At 35.7% G+C, this 23,597-nt stretch overlaps 1 protein-coding gene and 1 pseudogene across 1 annotated transcript; both read left to right on the top strand.

The window, feature by feature from the left end:
* LOC128183957 (uncharacterized) overlaps nucleotides 1–23,597 on the top strand; it is a 442,412-nt pseudogene that overhangs the window by 273,445 nt on the left and 145,370 nt on the right.
* On the top strand, nucleotides 1,816–2,798 carry LOC128183958 (uncharacterized). The gene has a single exon (XM_052853207.1). The coding sequence runs from the start codon at nucleotides 1,888–1,890 to the stop codon at nucleotides 2,662–2,664; it is 777 nt and encodes a 258-aa protein (XP_052709167.1). The 5' UTR covers nucleotides 1,816–1,887; the 3' UTR covers nucleotides 2,665–2,798.

Raw genomic sequence — 23,597 nt, 5'->3', positions numbered from 1 at the left:
TTTGTCAGGCATTATTTTATATTCTCACTAAGCATCCGCCTGCGTTGCCCTTCCTTTTCACTATATCTAAATTATATATATATATATATATATATATATATAAGAAGCACTGACAAACCAACAGCACTCGTTATCTATAGTGTCGGATCAAAAGATACAAGGTTATAAGATGAGATATAAAAAAGCACTAAAAATAACCAATGACACGAACAATAAAGTAAAATATTGTCAAATTTCTGGGACAACCCGTTCCTTCCTTAGGACAACAAAATAAAAACTGCAAAAGAAAGAAGAAAAACATCTACAAAACTAGCACTAAACTAAAAATTAAATAATATAGAAAAACTACATAATGTATATACACCGGATCGAAACGGGGCAGCTACATCTTTGTATTAAAGATTTCAAGCGCAAGAAAGAAAAATCCCGTCCGACGCAGCGGACGGTCTGTGAAGAAGTGCTGAAAAATAATGTGAACGAATTAATTTGGTAATTGGGGGTTGCTGTTAATTAAGTTGTACTAGTAAGATAATTCATTTTGTAGGGAAGATAGGCATCTAGTAAAAGTACCATGATATTTCCAGTGTATGTTTCACATAAAGAGAACCCAGATAGAGAGAGGTTATGCACTACTCGACAGAAAGTCGGCTACAGTGCTGCTATCCTGAAAGTTGACAAGGATAGGATAGGATAGGATGCAGGATGCACGATGTATGATAGAAATATAAAAGTTAAGTTCTATCCTATCCTATCCTATCCTGCATCCTGTAGCCAATCAGATTCGAGTATAAATTTCAGAGTTATTTTGCGAAACGAAAATTGGCTTAATAATGTATTTTCAATGTCAATTTAATACGTTTTACAAGTTAAACCATTTAAGAATAATTATTATATCATGAATGCGGTGCATAACTTTGATGCGCGCTAACATGTCAGCGCTACATCTTTGTCAATTCGTAAGCAAGTACGGATTTACTGCGAGAATTCGATGCAACATCTGACATCGTCAGAAATAGATTTCTGTATTCACTTCATTTAAAGTCTGCAAAGTAATAAAAGCTTGAATTTATAAACGACCAATTCGGCATTTTAAAAGATAAATATGTATACAAGAAACAGACATTGCTTCACGTTTCATATAATTTCTTCGATGCCCAATACCAGGGACGCATATGTCTGTATTTCTGTCCGATATTAACCTGAACATATGGAATTAATAAATGTTAGCTAGCTATAAATACTTAAGAATGTATATTTAAAAAATAACTCCGAGTGGTTTAACTATAAACGATATAAACTTCCTAATTTAGGGAACTATTTATTTCCAGATCGTGTTTACATTTATCGCCGAACGAACCGCTCGAATAATGATAATTATATACGCTCAGATTTATGCGATAAGAAAAAATTTTGATAAAAATATGTGACTAAACGTTCCTCAATAAGTGCATCGAAGTTATTTATCTAGTTTTTATGCATAAATATAATAAAATCAAAAATCAAATCGCTTACCTGTTCGTTTACGTTATTGTGTCCATCCCGCGTACGATTTAATTTTACCGTAGCACAGGTAAGTAAGTTATCCCGCTCGAAGAATATTCGGTTTTAGGATTTAATTATTCATTTTGAGTACTACATTAATTGATAAAATTATTTAATTCTTAAATTTCGTTTCATTTAACTTGCATTCCTATATTTTGAAGGTATGGGATAGGATTGGATAGAGCTTATTTGCAGGATAGGATGCAGGATACAGGATATAGGATAGGATAGGATAGTTTTGTCAACTTTCACGATAGCAGCACTGTACCACCTTTATTCTGGACAAGACTTCAAAGGCCCTTGGACTTGAAGGAAAACCTGTGAAGCCCATGCTTTCTACCATGTATGCAGAGAATAAGGCTGCAGATAGTTGTAAGACTTCTTGCGCGTGGTTTCAACAGTGAACATAGGATACCATTACCGGAAACGTACACAAGAGAGATCATGCCTGCCAACAGATCTCATATTCCGACACCGGAAATTGCAAGAAGATGGCCTCACTTGGAGATTATTGCAGATGAACTTCTGCCTCTTACTGATTGCAAGGTTGGATTGGTTATTGGCTACGACTGCATGAAGGCTTTGACGCCTAGAGACGTTATCGTTCAATCTGTAGACGGACCTTATGGTCAACGCACTGACTTGGGGTGGAGTGTTATAGGCATAGTAGAGAATGACTGTTCAACGGAATGGGATGAGGACCCCATAGGAATTAGTCATCGTATTGTTACGTGCGATGTGCCTGCAGAACTTTGCAGATCTGAAGTTTCAAGACCAGACCATGTTGTATTTTCCTTAAGGAACAAGATAAAGGAAGTAATCAACCCTGAAGAGGTAGTTAGGATGCTTGAAGTGGACTTTAGCGAGAACTCAAATAGTTCTAAACACATTTCCTACGAAGACAGAAAATTTCTGGATACCATGGAAAAGGGGATTCATAAGCTGGATGAGCATTATGAAATGCCATTACCTTTCCGAGATGCTATGCAATACCTGATCAATAATAGAGACATGGCATTACAGCGACTGCAACATTTGCGGAACCGATTTGCGAAGGATGCACATTATTGCGAGCATTACATTTCCTTCATGAGAGAATTGATTTTGAAGGGTTTTGCATAAAGAGTACCGGAAAAGGAAATCAACGTTGATAGTGGACAAGCATGGTACATTCCACACCATGGTGTGTATCATCCGCAAAAACCAGGAAAGCTGCGTGTAGTTTTTGATTGCAGTGCGAAGTATATGGGCCAGTCATTAAATCTGATACAAGGACCTAATATGATGAATATGCTTGTTGGAGTTTTGTGTCGTTTCCGCAAAGAACCTGTTGCCTTTGTTTGCGATATTGAGCATATGTTTCACCAGTTCAAGGTGAATGTGGAGCACAGAAATTATCTACGATTTCTGTGGTGGGATGACGGCAATTTCAGTAAGGATCCTACTACTTACCGGATGACCGTACACCTCTTTGAAGCAGTGTCCTTCCCAGGATGCGCCAACTTTGGCCTGAGACAAGCTTGATGTTCGATCTGATGTTGTGAATTTATCTACGAGACTTCTATGTTGATGACGGACTGAAGTCGGTTGCTACTGCAGAGGAAGCCATTAGCCTTATAGAGAGAAGCAAAGAGTTATGCTGTGGAAGTGGTTTGAGATTACACAAATTCCTCGCAAACTCGAAGGAAGTTTTGGAGAGCATTCCAGCCGAGATAGGTCAAAGGGACTAGCAGATATTGAAATACATCAGGACAAACTTCCCATTTAGAGAACTCTTGAAATCCAGTGGTGTATTCAGACAGATGCATTCCAGTTCAAGATTACCCCGAAGGACCGTCTCCTTACTATACGAAGTGTTCTTTCGACGTTAGGTTCCGTATACGACCCACTTGGATTCATGGCGCCTTTTTGTCCTAGTTGGGAAACAAATCTTGCAGGAAATGTGTAGAAACCGAACAGATTGCGATAGTCCTCTACCAGAGAACTTGCAACCCAGATGGAGATGTTGGAGAGATGATCTCGAGAAGCTTGGTTTTTTGGAAATCAAGAGATGTCTGAAACCTGAGAAGTTTGGAGATATCGTAGTGGCCGAACTACACCATTTCTCAGATGCAAGCACTATTGGATATGGCCAGTGCTCATATCTTCGTCTTATAGATGACAAGCAACAAGTACATTGCACTTTAGCTATGGACAAATCCAGAGTCAAGCCACTGAAGCCAGTTACTGTACCTCGTTTGGAACTTACTGCTGCTCTCGTTTCTTTTAAAGTCAGCTCCCAACTTCTAGAAGAGCTCGAAATTAGCAATGTCGTTGAATGAATTTGGACAGATAATACTGTTGTCCTTGGATACATTGCTAATGATTCTCGGCGTTTCAACAGATTCGTGACCACACGGAACCCTATCAGTGGAACTACACCAGTTCAGCAGAGAACCCAGCAGACATAGAATCACGTTGAATTACAGCTGCTGAGTTACGAAACAGGAAGGAATGGTTCAGAGGACCCAATTTTCTATGGGAGTCCAGTTAACCATTTTCTGGTCAACCTGTTAGCAAGCCAAGTATATCAGATGAAGACCCTGAGGTTAAGCGTTGCCAGGTGTTTGAGACGAAGGTGGAACTTACTGAATATACGTCACTAATGGACTATTTAGAACGTTGGTCTGATTGGATTCGTGCCAAGAGACTCATAGCAAACTGTGTTAAGTTTATCTACGGGAGGGTCGATCCATAACCGCACATCTCTGCCGTAACAATTACCCTATCAACCTCATCAATGACGAAATAGGCAAGGCCAAAGAAATAGATAGACAGGATCTGATTAATTAAATATTACAGAACAATAAGGAAACTAAAATATTACCTCTTGTTACTAGCCATATCCCTAGAAACCCGAATATAGCCCCGGTGGTCAGTCATCTCAACGGAGTTTTTAAAACAGATCAAGATATGGCTTGCGTTTTATCTAAATTCAAGGTTATACACAGCAAAAGGTAACCATGTTTTTTTGTTCTTTGATTTTTCAATATTGTAAATGATCCATACATCATTCAAACTACAATGTAAAATATCCGAAACAACTAAGTTTGTCTAGACCAAATCGTAATGAAACATTCGGGCATGCATTCTTCACCTGATTGGTTCAACACATCTCTCCCTTCATTGCCGTGCATTTATCAGTAAAAAAACTCTACGTTACCCCTCCCCCTTTTGAAAGCGCTTAGTACCGCTCAGTGCTTTATTGTCGTTTATTCTCAGACAGGGGAACTGTCTCCTTAATATTCTTTCTCAAATCGGTGAAAGCCCATCTTACATATGTAACAATTCTTGCTTATGATTCTAGGGGCTTAATTTCGTATTTATGTATCCTAAATACAAACCCACCAAGGTGAAAAGTTTGATAAAAAAAACACAAAACAAAAAAATAGCCTCACTTGCTACAAGTATTATTTTTTTCTTTCAAATTGCACTTTATGAATGCTGACGCATTGAAGCTAGCTTGCAAATATATTTTATTTCAAAAACGTATTCAATAGTATTCACAAAAAATATTGCCAAATAAGCAATCGCAACGTAAAATTTACTGTTGTGCTTAAAAATGAACTATTATGCTAAATGTATTATATTCTGGTATTTGTACAAGGTAACGGACTAGTATTTCATACATGAACAATTGACATTTGTATATATATCTAAACCTTTACTCCCTCTTATAATTAATAAACTCGTCCTAACAGGAACTGGTTTCCAGCTTTGTGCATAGAACTACTTTATTCTTATATCTGATGTTTAAAGGGACTAAGACACGAATTTTTGGGAATTTTTATGTATGAAAGAGTTTACTTGCGCATTTTAAATGATTGACCAAAATTTTAATTTTAGAAGTCAAGTTATAAGAGAGATACAGAGATAAGAATTCATTGTTATGTAAAACAAAGCTTATATTTGTTTAAACAAAGTAAACTGATTCAATGTGTTCATAAATAATATTATCAACAGAAGAAAGTAACATTTATTTGAAACTTATACCAATAAACTACATATTATGTAAACAATAACAAGGCTCGAACTTTACAAAACAAAGAATGTCAAACTCTGTATCTTGCTTATTACTCAATATTTGACTTTCAAATTTTGACAAAACATTAAGAATACCAAAATTAACTATTCCAAACATTAAAAATGGAAAAACAAAATTTTTCATTTTGATCTCAAATTGTGTCCAATTTTTTAACAAAATGGGATGCCAATAACATGCAGAATTTTAGTCGATCCGAAAAAAAAAGTTTGAAAATTTCGTAAATCGTAGATAATACATGTTTATATTTTGAAATGTTTCTAGGAACCAAATGTCCAGTAACTCAGTAATAGGAGAACCCAGTATTCTGTATACCGGTATCACAAAGACAATGGAGCCACCTGCATGTAATATATACTTTCAATTGTGCAGATTCAACAACTTTGGCCTGTCATACTTGGACGGACGGTTTGGGAGCCCACCGAGGCTCCACCATCACGGACCAGCCAACCAATGAACGAAAAACTGAAGTATTTTCTACGTAAAGCTAAAACAAAAGATTAACAAATGTATTGCATTAAAATGTAGTAAAAATTTAAAATAGTTGTTCTCTTTGATAACCAGCACAACCAACTTGTGACAATGACGTCACAACAAATGTTTATAGCACACAACTTGGGATTCAAATTTGTGTTAAGGAGGATGCGTTTCAGGTGTGTAATCAAACCTGGATCATAACGTCTTTTAGAATTAAATTTCACACTGTTCCAACTCACGATATGATTTGAAAGACGCAATACATTTCCCCGTTTCAGAGCATACAATTACAAGACTCTCAAAACTGATTGTATATATTACATGTATACAATTGAATTGTACGCAAATAAATCTCTTATTATCTAAAAAATTTCCCTCTTCCTTTTTAATTTGCTATGTCATTTGTTTTGCTTTTAAATAGTTGTTGTCATTTTGAATTCGAGTTTTTACAAACTCGTCATTGAAAGGTCATATGAAACTATTTTAACACTATTATTTTCTTTCATAAATATAAAGCTTGGTATAAATGAATGTTAGAATACGTGTATAAAGATTTTTTTTTGCCCTTGCATTACTAAAATATAACCATTAAAACTCAGCAGCGTACAAATTGTTCCCCGCTTATCGTTTTTGATTTTGTGGATTTATGACGTCACACACCTACCGAAGTAAACACTGCATTGATACTAGTTTAATTGTACAGTAGTTTATTGATTTAGTTTAGCTGTTTCTGCGTACAATGAACGTATCTTCCTTTTCAAGTAAGATCATCTGATTTCATAGTACTCTTATTTTTAATTGATAATTAGATCAATCGATAAATTCTACAATGTAGTTAATCAGGCTATACCTTTAGATAACATATATGTCAATTTGAAAACGAATCGAAAAATTAAACCATGAAGCGAAAGAGGCAGCATTAAAACTAATTGAAACAAAGTATATATCCATGCATGTATTTGCATGTAGATTAATAACAAAAATCACTCATTCTCTAGTTTCTAAACTGAATATGCACACGCTATCAAAAGAGAGAAAAAATAAACACATAAGATTTAATTTCTTATTGTAAAAACGGCGACATCAATCAACCAAACTTGTCGTAAATTTACTAGGACCCGACACTCCAAACCATATCATATTTTTTTATATTTCTTTGTAGGTTATGATATCAATAACAATAGTTATAATGGTAGTTGTAGAGTGTTTCGGCGGTTTTCTGAATTAGAAAAGTCCGCCTCATCAGGGGTGCAAGCTTAAATGAAGCACCTATTGTTGAAGTTTTGATCTGATTAATATGTCGCCTACGTTTTTATGCTTGCTATAAGCGATAATTGGTTCCGATTTGAATAAATCTCTGCAGATTGGGTCTGTAGTCATTTTGTTCCAATATTTTAGAATGCGTCCCCTCAATCCTTTGAGACTTGGGTTATATTTGGTAATCATGACATTTGGTTGGTGGTGTTTTTGTTTGTTTGATTTGTGCAATAGCAGCTCCCTCTTTGTGTAGGTTATTTCCGTTATTACGGGGTCTATTTCTGTGGCAGAGTAACCTCTCTTTGACAAATGTGTCTTAAAATTTCCTAGGATTTCTTCCAGTTCGTGAGGGTCATTTGTATTTCTCGCATGTCTTATGCATTCTCCTTTAATAAACGCTTTGAACACTGCTGGGTTGTATTGCGAGTATTGCATTCCACATCCAGATGTCAAAGATCTCCTCTTTCTGCTCAAATGTGTATTAGATAACAACTACTTCGAATTTGACAGAAAGTATTATAAACAAATTATTGGCTGCAGTATGGGGGCAGTGCCCTCACCGGAACTATCGGACATTAGGATGTATCAGATCACACAACTTATTGTGTCGAAATTCAAACACGCCAAGAAAATTCTTTTTCACGGACGTTTTAGAGACGACGGTTTTATTGTATTTGACGGCACAGAAAATGAGATGATGGAATTCTTTGACATAGGCAATAGTTGTCATAAACATCTAAAATTTACTTTCGAAATTGCTCACAACTCTGTGACTTTTCTGGACACGCTCGTTTTTAAAGGTCAACGATTTCTTACTCAAAACAAGCTTGACCTTAAATCGTACATCAAACCAACTAATAACTTTCAGTACCTCCATAGAGATAGTGCGCACAACCCAGCAGTGTTCAAAGCGTTTATTAAAGGAGAATGCATAAGACATGCGAGAAATACAAATGACCCTCACGAACTGGAAGAAATCCTAGGAAATTTTAAGACACATTTGTCAAAGAGAGGTTACTCTGCCACAGAAATAGACCCCGTAATAACGGAAATAACCTACACAAAGAGGGAGCTGCTATTGCACAAATCAAACAAACAAAAACACCACCAACCAAATGTCATGATTACCAAATATAACCCAAGTCTCAAAGGATTGAGGGGACGCATTCTAAAATATTGGAACAAAATGACTACAGACCCAATCTGCAGAGATTTATTCAAATCGGAACCAATTATCGCTTATAGCAAGCATAAAAACGTAGGCGACATATTAATCAGATCAAAACTTCAACAATAGGTGCTTCATTTAAGCTTGCACCCCTGATGAGGCGGACTTTTCTAATTCAGAAAACCGCCGAAACACTCTACAACTACCATTATAACTATTGTTATTGATATCATAACCTACAAAGAAATATAAAAAAATATGATATGGTTTGGAGTGTCGGGTCCTAGTAAATTTACGACAAGTTTGGTTGATTGATGTCGCCGTTTTTACAATCTGAAAAATATACTGCTTTGGTTGATTATTGTATAATTACATGAATAAAAGTTTTTATATGAAAAAGGGTTTTTTTTTCTTTTAATCTACTCCAAAATGACATGGATATTTGAATCCACTACAGGAACGTTATAAGGCAATTGGGTCTTATTGACGTCATAAGCAAGGGAGGTAGGTCCCGTAAGTCGATGTTCATTTTCCCGATATAGTGATTTTGATGACTGTGGCGTTTATATTTTATATAAAGTATCCAAAAAACGATGCCAGTCTTACTAAAACGCCACTTATGAGCTCTTTCCCTTGTAAATTACCTCATTATACTCTGGAAATCGTAACAGTTTCATATGACCTTTAAAATACAACGATATAGAATAAAATTAACAAAATGATCCAACTCGTCTACACCGCCATTTAACATGTGATGCACTAGAAATGATCCGGTTTTAATATCCTTTTATCCTTATTTATGTTTCATTATGTAATGTTGATCGGTTGTTCTTTGTTCCAAACTAGGTTTCTACAAATATGTGTACATATTTCAGTTTGTTACCTGCGCGGATGAATGAATTACCAATATGTATTATTATACTTTCATGTTCAATACTGAAATCTGATTGGTTTAGAAGCAGTTGGTAATCCGTTCTATTACCCCCAGCGTTAGCAACACACTTGGCAACGGGTAACACAACGAATTCTTATATGCACGTAAATTATGCGCGTACGGTTTGCCATAGAATTCACTTCATTTCTATATAAAAGCAGTAAAATTTTCTTTAAAAATAAAACATTCAGTATAATAAAATAAATAGTGCCTGTTTGGAAGATTAACTATTGAAATTGACACCCCTCGAAAACCATTGTCAACCTCCGCTTTGCGTTGGTTGACAATGGTTTTCTCGGGGTGTCAATTTCAACAGTTGCCCTCCCGAACAGGCACTATTTATATAGTACCACACAAATAGTACTCTCAATGTTAGGCAATGAGTTTGGAGGTTCGGAACACTTTATATCTTTAAGGAACTTATATCAGAGTATTTGTGGTCTTTAGATAACAAGAGACCAATGCCCATTTAAAAAACCACGCATGTTGTGAAACAAATGAATATTATCACATGACATCAAAATAGAACACTATATGATAATTGTTCGCTTTTATTTTCAATTAAGTTGTACATGCGTAATTGATGTTAATCAAATGAAAGTTATTTCTTTCAAATGTGTTTGCAAAAAAGTGATCGTAACTTTAAAAATCTTTAAGAAAAAAATCACAATGGCACTGACTGTGAGGATGTGTGATTATGCATCCTGATGAACTTACATAAATCAACAGAACAAGTATGAAATTTTTAACAAAATATTTAATAACAAAATAAAATAAAATTAAACAGAAAATTCAACGAGAAAAACCAAACAAACAAAAATATACAAATTAAATAATGAAATGAAGGAAAAAGTCTATTTCGTCAGCCCGGTTCCGGTGCACGTGGTGTTGAAGAACCCTCAGGTGAACACGTGGTTACAGTCAGGTTAAGGTATATCGGCAACCACCAGAACTAAGTTGAAGTACATGTAGAAAGTTCACATACTGCACGGGTCTATCGAGGCTTCATTAGACGAAAGTTTTCCTTGGAAATGTAAATAACCCATGGCCTCGTCCACGCTGATTGGAGGTTTCTTTCATTAAACTCAAACAGAATATAAGTTTTCAAATGACACAAATTATATAAATATCAAACTTTCACAATGTTAAGTTAAAGCACGTATCTGCATTGACGATTATAAATTGGTAAAACTGCGAGGATCACCCTCAGGTATAAATTCATAAGTAGTTTTAGAGATGTGTCGAAAGGGCCGCCGTAGTTCACTCACTCACTGTAGAACAGCGGTCTCTATAAATTATCCCATGAAAATGGAAACGGCTACTCATAAAAACAGGAGCCGGAAATATTTCAGCACCCAAGAACCCTCCTTCCCTGACAGGTATTGACGTTCTGTAGGGACGGGGAAATTTACAGCAAAACAAGGCAGGAAAGACCCTGATAAAATAAACGAAAAGAAAAACATACTACCGAAAACCTATTCAAACACGTGTGTTTAAAATGTACAAAAATGGTTTGTTTAAATACCTGATGTTTTTCTAAAACAGGCCCCTGAGTACTAGACGGGATGACGACCCTATCGGCTGATGTTCCCGGGTACTACCCGTGCATACTTTTACCAACTATTTAAGGTATCAACGAGGGGCTCCCCACAGGATTGATATGTTACCACGGTAACCAAGGGTCAAAGTATTAAAACAAGGGGCTCTCCAAAGGATAAACCGGAAGGGTGAACCAAGGGGAATTATAATTATACACAACGAATTTTAGTTTCTTACATACCTCCCTCTTTTAAGACTAAACAACATTTAGTCCACCCAAACCAACAAACTAAAATTGAAAATAAACAAACGCAAACTATATACAAATGCATTATATAAATCCATATTTATCCATACACAAAGCTATAGCATATAATTATTCAATTGCATCATCCGAACACATTCTTGACAAAGAGTCTGCAACTGAATTCTGTGTACCACGAATATACCTAATCGAGAACACAAACTCCTGTAAAAGAAGACTCCAACGTAACAATCTCTGATTAGATAGCTTTGACCTCTGTAACCACTGCAATGGTGCATGATCAGTCTCAATTTCAAATGGTTTACCCTCTAAATACACCCTGAGACTCTGAACCGCCCACACAATAGCTAGGCACTCTTTTTCTACCACAGCATAATTTCTCTCAGCAGGACTGAACTTTTTGCTTAAAAAACAAATTGGATGAAAATTCCCAAGATAACTTCATTCACACATTATCATTTTTCCCTCGTAAAAATTCACAGGAACGAAAACAGATTTCCTACGGAGATTTATAATGGGGAATGTTGACATCTTTTCTCCATTCGGAAATACTCGGGACCCCTCGCGCAATTTTTCAACGTTATCATCCGGGCGTCTTCATCTCCTTGGCAATGGAAAAACCTCGTAGACTTTTTATTTTTAGCCGTGTACTGATACCCGACAAGCTAGAGGGGGCGTTCAAAGGGGAAATATTGGGATTTTTTCATACTATTGAATGAACATCGTCTGAACCAAGAGGTATTTATAAATATTGAATAATTTAAGAAAATATGCGGCAAAAATATCTTGGGACAGACTATAGAAAAGACTTTACCTTTTTCTTTTTAGATTGAATCGGAAAGTTTTGTATGGCTTCTACTTTAAACATCATCGGTTTTATTTTCCCACTCCCTATGGTATGACCAAGAAAACAAAGTTCATTAAAACCAAACTCACATTTTGCCGGTCGAGCTGCTAAGTTTGCTTTTCTCAAGGCTTCAAACACTGTTCTCAGATGTTCAAGATGTTCTTCCCAGGTGTTGCTATAGATACCAATATCATCAATGAATGCCTCCGTGAAATCCTCCAGCCCTGTAAGAACTTTGCTTACCAGTCTAACAAAAATAGCCGGTGCGTTCACCATTCTGAATGGCATAATTGTAAAACTGAAATGTCCAAATGGAGTTACAAATGCACTTTTACGCTTAGCGTCATCGTCAAATGGTACTTGCCAATATCCTTTTGTGAGGTCTAATGTGCTGATGAATTTAGCTTTGCTGATCTTATTCAAAATAGCATCTATTCTAGGCATTGGTCTAGGATCAAATACCGTAATCTCATTCAACTCCCGGAAGTCAATGCAGAATCTCAGCGAGTTGTCTTTCTTCTATATGAGGACGACTGGTGCTGAATATGGACTGTCCGTTTCCTCAATGATACCAAGGTCCATCATTTGCTGTAACTCACGCTTCACTTTGTCTTGTAATGCATAGGGAATCGGATATGGTTTCATCTGAATTGGCACCTCCGTAGAAGTCTTCAATGAATGTTTCATCAAATGCGTTCTCTTGGGGACATCTGTAAAAATATCACCAAATTCTTCAACTAACCTCTGAATCTGATCCATTTGCTCTGCAGTCAGGTTTGTTGAATATTGTACGTCAGTTGCTGATTCTGTCTGTTGTAGGGTCGGAACTCTATCTGACACCACGTCGTCTGCTATCTGAACGTCGTCATTGGCTAAACTAGAAATAACATTCAAACATGCCATAATTTCAGACTTACTGTTTTCCTCCGGCTCTCTCTCGAACCATTCCTTCAGCATATTCACATGGTAAACAGTCTCTTTGCTTTTGGACAACCTCACTTTGAAATCAACAGGACTTACTTTTTGTGTCACCTCATACGGACCTTTCCACTGCGCCAATAGTTTCGAAGTGCTTGTAGGCAACACAACTAAGACTTTTTGACCTACTTCAAAATTTCTGTTTCTGGCGTTTTTATCATAGTATCTTTTCTGATTCTTCTTTGCTAGAGATTCCATATCTGTAACCATTTTACGTACTGTCTCCATCCGTTCTCGGGTTTCCATCAGGTAACTTAAAACTGACGTTTGTTCCTCGGTTGGTTCTTCCCACTGCTCCTTTAAGATGTCCAGGGGTCCTCTGACATGTCTGGCATAAAGTAGTTCAAATGTAGTAAAACCTGTTGTTTCGTTCGGGACCTCTCTATAGGCAAAAAGTACATATGGTAAATGAACATCCCATTTTAATGGCTCTACAACTGCATATGCTTTCAACATCTGTTTAAGAGTCCCATTAAATCGTTCTACTAGCCCGTTTGCTTGGGGATGATAAGGGGTAGTTGACAGCTTACTGACCTTCAGCATTTTGCACAGTTCTGATATGAGAGATGACATAAAATTTGTCCCCTGATCTGATAAAATTTCTTTAGGAAAACCTACCCTTGAGAACATTTCTATCAGCGCATTTGCCACACTTTCTGCGTCTTGATTTTTCATCGGAAAAGCCTCTGGAAATCGAGTGGCATAATCCATACATACCAGAATATACCTGTTTTTCTTTTCTGTAATCGGTAACGGGCCCACAAAATCAATCGCTACTCTGGAAATGGAACGTCGATCTTTGGAACTGGCACCAGTTTCGCTTTTGGCGTTCTCCCTTTTTGTGTCCCCTTTTGACAAATAGGGCATGACTTACAATACCGAGATATATCTATATACATACCTGGCCAAAAGAAGTTTCTCATAATTCTTTCTCTTGTTTTCTTGTTTCCAAGATGTCCAGCCAGTGGCGTGTCGTGAGCTAATGACATAATACTACTGCGCAGTTTCTTTGGAGCAACAATCTGGAATACCTTTTCGCCAGAGTCTGAGTCAAAAACTCTATACAGTAAATCATTTTTCAAGATGAAATAAGACTTTCCTTCATGTGGACCATTTTGGGCCATCTCTAACACCGATTTCAAGCTGTCGTCAGTTTTCTGATGCTCGATCAATTTCTCTCTATTACACCACATACTTTCATGTTCTGTGTCCACTTCTTTCAAATCATCCAGCTTTGGTTTCTTTGCATCCTCTTGTTTCCTTGTCTCTGATCTAGTTTGAACAACTCCACATTCTTCTTCATCCGTTGTTTCTGCAGTCTCAATCATGGCCAAAGGTGCTGCCTCTTTCGGTACTACAATGCTTACATTGTTGCCAATAATTACATCAGCAAAAGGTGAGTCAAGACATAGCGCGTGCACCTTACCTGAAATGTATGGCGTTTTCACACTTACTATCGCCTCACTGCAAGTTCTCCTTGTACCATCGGCCAAAGTAATTACTTTTGTTCTCCCCGTTTTTCATCATCTGAAACCAACTTACTATTAACAAACACAGTGGAACATCCAGTGTCCCTCAAAACTGAGACAACCTTTCCCCACTTACCAACTCTAGACCCGATTCAAAACATGTTTCAAGACTAGACTCATCAGTAGCTGATACGCCAGACTTAACTTAACAACCATCTTATTCTCATTAACACCATCACCCTGATCAGAAACCATCATAGTTTCATCATTACACAAACCAAACCGCTCTTTCGACTTTTGATTCACTGGGTTTTGATTAAAAGAAGGTTTCGACTGATATGTACTACGCAAAGGACAATTTGGCGCAATATGTCTTACCCGGTTACACTTGTAACATGTTTTACTTTGCTCTGATGGCGAGACATGCTTACCCCTTTGGGACTGACCTGAACCAAACTTATTAAGTATGGGACCCGGCTTTTCCCCTGCGTTACCTCGTCCACCACCTGCATTACTGCCTTTATGTGCAACCTGAAATGACTCTGACAAAGTTATAACATCTTTGATAGACTTTGGAGTATGCTCACCAACCCACAATTGCTAATCATTTGAACAACTTCCTATCACCTGTTCTCTCAAAATCAAATCAAACAACAATTCATAGTCTGACCCAATATCCTCCCTATCACACCAATGGTGAAAGAACCTTTCTGCACGAACAACAAAATCTTTAAATGACTCATCACTGAACTGTCTACACTTCCTAAACTTATCCCGATAAGCCTCTGAAGTCAATTCATACCTTTTCAGAATAGCAGTTTTAATAGCATCGTAATTATCACTCTCCTCATCTGACAATCTAGAATAGGCCTTAAGGGCTTTACCCGATAGCATGGGGACTAAACGAACCGCCCATTGAGATTTATCCCACTTTTGTAAGCCCGCTAATTCTCAAATGATTTTAGAAGAACATCAGGGTCTTGACCTTCTTCAAATTTGGGCAACTTTACACTAGGAGTTTGAACACTCTGAGGGGAGGGACCAGTTTATAACTCTCTTTCTTTAAGAGCTAACTCTTTCAACTTAATCTCTTTCTCAGCCTCCCACTTATCTCTGTCTCTCTTAGCTTGACGCTCCTCTCTTCCATGAGCTAACCTTACTTTCTCAAGTTCTCGCTCAGCTTCTTTCTCTGCCCTCACTGCCTCTCTTTCAGCCCTAGCAGACTCTCTCTCAGCTCTCAGTGCCTCCTGCTCCTGACGCCACACCTCTAAACAGTCCTTGACGCTTGACCCTTTCGCGATAAGCTCGGTCATCCATTTCGGCATATGTGACATTGTGAAAGTTTATGCACTGAAACATACAACAATAAGAAATATCAAAGTCAAAATTTCTAACATGCAAACACAAGAAAATCTTTTGATTTATGCAAGCTCAGATGCATCCCACCGCTGCCACCATTTGTGAGGATGTGTGATTATGCATCCTGATGAACTTACATAAATCAACAGAACAAGTATGAAATTTTTAACAAAATATTTAATAACAAAATAAAATAAAATTAAACAGAAAATTCAACGAGAAAAACCAAATAAACAAAAATATACAAATTAAATAATGAAATGATGGAAAAAGTCTATTTCGTCAGCCCGGTTCCGGTGCACGTGGTGTTGAAGAACCCTCAGGTGAACACGTGGTTACAGTCAGGTTTAGGTATATCGGCAACCACCAGAACTAAGTTGAAGTACATGTAGAAAGTTCACATACTGCACGGGTCTATCGAGGCTTCATTAGACGAAAGTTTTCCTTGGAAATGTAAATAACCCATGGCCTCGTCCACGCTGATTGGAGGTTTCTTTCAATAAACTCAATAAACAGAATATAAGTTTTCAAATGACACAAATTATATAAATATCAAACTTTCACAATGTTAAGTTAAAGCACGTATCTGCATTGACGATTATAAATTGGCAAAACTGCGAGGATCACCCTCAGGTATAAATTCATAAGTAGTTTTAGAGATGTGTCGAAAGGGCCGCCGTAGTTCACTCACTCACTGTAGAACAGCGGTCTCTATAAATTATCCCATGAAAATTGAAACGGCTACTCATAAATACAGGAGCCGGAAATATTTCAGCACCCAAGAACCCTCCTTCCCTGACAGGTATTGACGTTCTGTAGGGACGGGGAAATTTACAGCAAAACAAGGCAGAAAAGACCCTGATAAAATAAACGAAAAGAAAAACATACTACCGAAAACCTATTCAAACACGTGTGGTTAAAACGTACAAAAATGGTTTGTTTAAATACCTGATGTTTTTCTAAAACAGGCCCCTGAGTACTAGACGGGATGACGACCACGTCTATCGGCTGATGTTCCCGGGTACTACCCGTGCATACTTTTACCAACTATTTAAGGTATCAACGAGGGGCTCCCCACAGGATTGATATGTTACCACGGTAACCAAGGGTCAAAGTATTAAAACAAAGGATAAACCGGAAGGGTGAACCAAGGGGAATTATAATTATACACAACTAATTTTAGTTTGTTACACTGACTTATAAAATATAAAAATGTTACAATGGAAAAACGGCAATATAACACTCATTCTCAGTTGTCGTCCGAGTTCAAGGCAAGAGTAGAGATTAATAGAATCATTCATAATTACGAGTGTGGGATAGTGAAATTCCACCGAGGGGACAAGATTTAAGGTCTAGGACGAGGCTGTGCCAAGTCCTAGACGGCAAATCTTGGCCCTGAGGTAAAATTGCACTATCTTACACGAGTATGTAATGAATGATTATTTTTTCTTGCATTATTTTACATAAATCTCCTTTGACGTTTAAAATTGTTATTTTGGTTTACAAATAGTGCAAGTGAAGAAGAGAGTATTCGACAATATTTTCAATGAAAACATGATTGAATTGTAGTCAACTAAGCAAAATAATGGCTTATAGATTAGCTAATTCCATAATTTATCATTTTTTGCAGCATACAATGTTTGTTTACATTTTACAGCGGCGTAGTAATACATAGTGTAAGACAGAAAAATTTCACACTGCTGTCTCACACAGGAAAAACCGACCTCACACCGGTGATTATGCGAAAAAAAAACGTTCCTTGACGAGATTTATGAGAAGAATATTTTTTTTTCCACGATCAAATACTGGTATTTCTTATGCAACACTTGGTAGCATTCAATATATCTGATATATTATTTTATTATTGATTAATTCCTTGGTCTCTGATTAGCTGATAATCAATAATCTTTTTTTAAAGTTTACTTATATTTCTAGGATTATGTAGGGAAAAGGGGGTTTTCATTTTCAATTTCATTTGTAAAAAATTTCCAAACATATGATTTTCAATTTCTCATTGAAGACCGTCCAAAATTCCCAGAAAGTTCCAAGCTCGTGTACAAGTCTGGATCCGCCACAAGTCTTTTCGGCATTTTTCGTGTAGCCTATGAAATCTACTGACTAATATCAATACTTATCGGAAACAAAAGACATTGACTACGGAAAAAATTATTAAATTTAAAACATAGTAATCAAGGATGAAATATAATTATTTTTGTGCTTGAACACATTAAAAACTTCTTCTCAAAATACAATGCAAGTACTAATGACAAAAAATCATAGCAAAAAGAATGTGGTTATTAATCAATATTTACATTTATCAAGTATTATTCCCTCTATTTCTTACGAAAAACTGTAGTTTATCCATAGCTCTATTGAAACCACCAGACTGAAATCTAAACACCCCGTTTATTGATTGGTCGAAATCTACAGCGGCTGAAACTGAATAGAAATTGACAGGTCTGAAATTGACACGTCCTGTTTATCTATTGGTCTAAACCTACAGCGACCTACGAAAAATCACGGACTGCACGAAATATTCATGATGATATCAGACTCAAGGTCTCATAGGAGACGACGGCTGCTTCTTTTAGTTAACATACTTATGTTCATTAACAGTCATATAGTGGATTTGACGTACCTTTCATAATCAATTTATTAATTAATCCACTAAATTACTGTTAATGAACATAGGTACGATAGCTAAAACAAAACAGTGTAGGTGATTTCTAATTAAAACAAAGCAGCAGCAAAGCTTGAATAATGTAACGGTTTCTTTGATACATTTATTGGAATGCTTAAAATATCTAAACAGATTTAAGTAGAATATTTATATCCACTAAATAAATTTTCTCTTTTAATTCTTATACACATTTACTAAAAGAAAACAAGGAATCACAGATCTTAAATAACACCAAAGAATCGAATATAGCTCTGCCATTCAGTAAACTAAAGGTAACTAAAAGGAGACCACATGGTTATGTTGTGTTATCCAGTTATTTTTTTCGATCTTTCAGCTAACATTGAATTTCAGTTAACAGAATATTAGGATTTCAGAAAATGTATTTCGAGGTATTTCTAAAAATATCACGATGATGAGTTTTATGCAAGAGAAACTTTAAAAATTATAGAAGAATAGAAATTAAAGGTGCCTCATCTACATTGTATCTATATGCATATATTTCAAATGGAAAGTAATTTTGTCCAGTTTTCATATCTATTATGTCTTTAAGAATTCATTTTGTGACAACTTTTGAAGAAATATATTGATGAACTTTATTTTTGCAATTTTCGTTTTATATTTTTAGGTTTAAAAAATGTAGTCAAACAAAGTACCTTCGATTGATATGGGTACAGTGGATGGCTTTACATTTTCTTTCAGTAACGAACAGTGTTCAAAAATCAAATGCCAAAGGAAAACCACAAACTAGGAACAGAGCAAACACGCACCTCTAACAAATGGAGGGAGGATCAGGTGCCATAGAGAAGTGAGGATCCTTTGCTGATCGGCCACACCCACACTTTGCTTTTTGTTGAATCGGGAAAAATTCGTAGACAAATAGGCGATTATGTGTGATTTAACAATAGTATGTCAGTCAGCATGCGACCTAGTGGAAGATTGTATTTTCGGACAAGGTCGCTGTATCGACCATTAAAGTTATGAAAAGATGACTTCAATTAGACTGTTGATAGTCCTGTTTTGTCATCTTGTTTGTCAGTAGCTTGCCTCGCCTAGAAACTGTTTATAAGTAGAGCATGCCTTTACGTATCGAATAAATTGAGAAACAAAAACTCCATATGCATGTGATGAAGTTATATTGCTACATAAGTAAGGAAAGCCATCATATTTGTCATAACGTTTTGTTGTTTGGTTACCACTAATGTCCCTTTCCAGTAAAATATTTAAATATAAACACATGTCGCATACTCTGGAGTATCTTTTATTTCAAGTTCAATGGGATACATCGAGTCGACACCAGAGCTGAACTGCGTTTTACAAAACAACTTACGACAAGGTCGTAAATATTTCAGATTTGTAGAATGATCTTTAATTAAACAAAAATAGAAAACCATTTATCTTCAACTAATTGCTTTCTATAATTACATTTTACAGCCATTAGAATAGAACAGTGATTAGTTATTGATAAAATTACATTCATTAGTTTGGTCGTTAGTCGTAATTTCTTTTGTAAAACGCAGCCCAGACCCCTACAAAAGCCCAAGTTTACTTTCGGGGTTTACTTGGGGTTTCCCCTGAGTCTGTGTTTTGAAAATTCGGGTCCACTAAGGGTTTTGCCTTTGGTTTATCTAGATTTGCTTTGTTGGGTCCATTTAATGCATTGAAGTGCGAAGCAGATCCGCCCTTATTCTGACCATCTTGCTGCCTGTAATTTCTGCCCCTTGTATATTCAAAAAAGATATGTCGTGTCTGCTTTCAGGGGTATACTCTGATCGGGGTTTAGTTTCTAAGTCCACTTGGGGTTTGATCTGGGTCTGCCCTAGTAAACCCGGAGTAAACCCAAAGCAAATCCTGAAAGTTAGCCAAGGGTTTAGTTTGAATTTACTTTTGCTAGATTGGGTCTAATTGGCCCTGTATATTATGTTTTAGTGTCTTTTGTGAGGTAAGTGCTTGAATTGAGTAATGTAGTCATACAGGTTTTTTTTTCTATCGTAGCAGTCTCGGTAGTTTACCTGATGCATACATTCCTTGCATGTTTATTAACCTGTCCGACAGTGCTATTTGACAAAACAAAACAAAACAAAACCCCCAAAAACACAATCTCATGTATCTTTTAGACCATGAGAGTACATGTTATGTGTTGAGTTGTCTTCTTACAGTCTAATCGTATATCTAGGCCGTGTCTCATCAGTTTAAAAATAAAACGTCATTTATCCATTGTTGGCTGTCAATCAAGGACAAAATTGTTTCGATACCAGTACATAGCTTTAATTTGTTTTTATGACTGCTGCTGAATCATACTTAGTACATCGCATCTGCATTACATAAACAAAAAAATCTTTAACGTATTTGAGGGTTTGTAGTAATTCTGGGAGGGGGGGATTAAAATGGCTTTACCCTTTCCACCGCCTCGCTGTGGCTCTTACAATGTAAACGCCAGAAGAGACGATCAATTTACTGTCGAGTTCAAGAATTTTCAACTTTGCTAGTTTGTTCTTTTCCCATGCATTTTTTGAATAACCAAATTAAATAACTTCCGTGAAATGTTAAACGCGGAAGAGATACATATTATTAAGTGCTTTATTATCAAGTGTTTAAAAAAAATACATTTACGTCCTTCTGTAAGATTTTACGAAATAGATGATATCAAAACAAAATTGAACACCCGCATATTGATACAAATAAACTGACATCTAATGGGAATCATTTTCAATGGTTATGAAAATATACAAAATTTATCATATCTAGCTATTACCTTTGCTTTTTCATTAAGTTAAGCAGATACTCAAAACAAAACATTTGACAAGACATTTTAAATAAATAAATAATTCAATCTTCACGTGTCTTTGACAAAAGAAAAATCTATCAAGTTCGAGAAAATAAGTATTATATTGTACAAATATGCACATGTTACATAATATAGATTGGAAAACTTAAACTACTTATTATAAAATATCAAGTTTCCCCGTTGTGTCATATCTAGGCGTATTTCTTATCTAAACATCCTCTGTTCATGATTTTAAATATCTTTTTTTGTTCCTACTTTATAGACCGAATCTTCGATCTAAAATAGGTCAGAAGATGTGGCACACCCTGCAAGTTCGGTAAATGGGACTAAATACTTGCGAGTTATAGAAAGGAGAGTCTAACGCTTTCCTGCACTCCAAAACTAGTGTGGGGGCTTTATCGATATCAGTATCATAAGCTTTATATGATACAGAGGTCAAATCGGACACTTGGGAACAGTGTACATGTATGACATTAAAACCATAGTAGTATTTGCCTGTCTCTTCCTTAATATACTAGTATAGCCAAAAACTATAACTAATATGTATTATGCAATAGAAAGCTCTTGATTCAAAATGATCCTAAATCAACATCTCGTCCAACTTTAGACAAAATAATAGGTACATTTTATGTTTTTATGTACCCTAAGAATTTTACTCCTTTTAACATTATAAGGGACAATTTATACTTTGCATAAAGAATCACCTTTTTTTATCTTTTTTCAAAAATAAACCTCTTGTAAAATTTCTGTAAAGTATAGAAATAAGAAAGAAGCAAGGTAGCCTAAGGTCCTTATTCAGAAAAATAGTTTTACTTTCTGATGCTAGACCATGTCAGTGTCAGTCTGCAACATACCCTCACAACTAAGCTTGCTGATGGGTTTTAAACCTCTTTAAGGCTTAAATACATCCCTGTTGATGCTGTTGTAAATAAATAAATCGTTTGTCATGCAGATGGGTAGATCTCGCTAGCAGAGATTATATGGTGCATTGATCACAAACAATATGACGGATGGTGGTTTTAATACATTTTTTCACGATAACACGACCAAAAAATAATTTTAAAAAAGAATAAACATTGATAGACATGAATGATACATTATATATAATATGAAAGAAATTTGCGTTTTTAATTAAAGTCATAAAAACCTAAAGTGTTGCTGAAGTGAGAATATGGAGATATAAGTTAAGAAACTTTGCAAAAGCGGATTAAATAATACATTAATTTTGATGTGCGCGCTACCGTTGTAGGCCTATTAATTTTTCATAGGATAAATAATTTAAGATGTGACTGCATTTCCTGAACAAATACATTTATGCTTTAGAACAGATTATCAATATCTAAAATATATAAAACATATTACTGCTTTTGAAATGAACGTACTTAGGACTATTTATAGCTTTTTTACATTACATGTAATTTATCAAATGGGTTCTTTTTTTTATTTCTTTTTTTAAAATGTGTTTATTGTTCAATAAATCATAAAGTAATAAGATTAAATAGGTAACTTGGCAAATAAAAATCCGAAGGCCTGTACATTATAAAATCACCAGACATTACATTATAATTTAATAAGATCAGTAAGTTTGTTTAAACAAGATAGTATAATAATCTAGTAATTAAATCTTTTACTAAATATTGTATTGTTTATTAGTCAACAGCTGTACAGCTCATAGACGTATACAATTAATATACACATGTTATAATACATATACTGGTCACTTGAAAAAAGGCAAGTTTATACATGAAGTTTTCTGATTACAAAAGCATTTTTAATATATTTACCTAAATTGCACAAATCCTTTACATTTTGTGTTGACAATAATAGAATTAATTTAAAGACAGAGGGTTTAATATAATAAAACTTCTTAAGGAATTTTTCTCTTAAGTTACAGTAATAGGGACATTCATCTTCTATATCTAAAGTACATAGAGGACATAAACGTCTTTGTAATGGGACATTGTTATATCTGCCAGTTTCGATGGTAAGACAATGGGATGATAATCTTAATTTACATATAAGTTTCTTATATTGTAAAGGAATACTTTTTGTTAGATATGACTGCAAGGTACAATGATCAACTAAATATCTATAGATTGTACATTTGGAAGAGGCATTCATGTCAGCTAGTAAAGATAGCAGACTCGTGCATCAGTATCTTCAAACGTTTATTTAGTGAATAAATAAGTTTGACAGTTTATTCATTACATATGTTG

This window comes from Crassostrea angulata, chromosome 5, assembly GCF_025612915.1.
Source record: "Crassostrea angulata isolate pt1a10 chromosome 5, ASM2561291v2, whole genome shotgun sequence".
NCBI lineage: Eukaryota > Metazoa > Mollusca > Bivalvia > Ostreida > Ostreidae > Magallana > Magallana angulata.
The sequence above is the reverse complement of the archived record's forward strand: the minus strand, read 5'-3'. Positions and strand labels throughout refer to the sequence as shown.

Excerpts from the sequence above, each read along its gene's own strand:
- LOC128183958 (XM_052853207.1), top strand. The coding sequence starts at position 1,888 with ATGCAGAGAATAAGGCTGCAGATAGTTGTAAGACTTCTTGCGCGTGGT.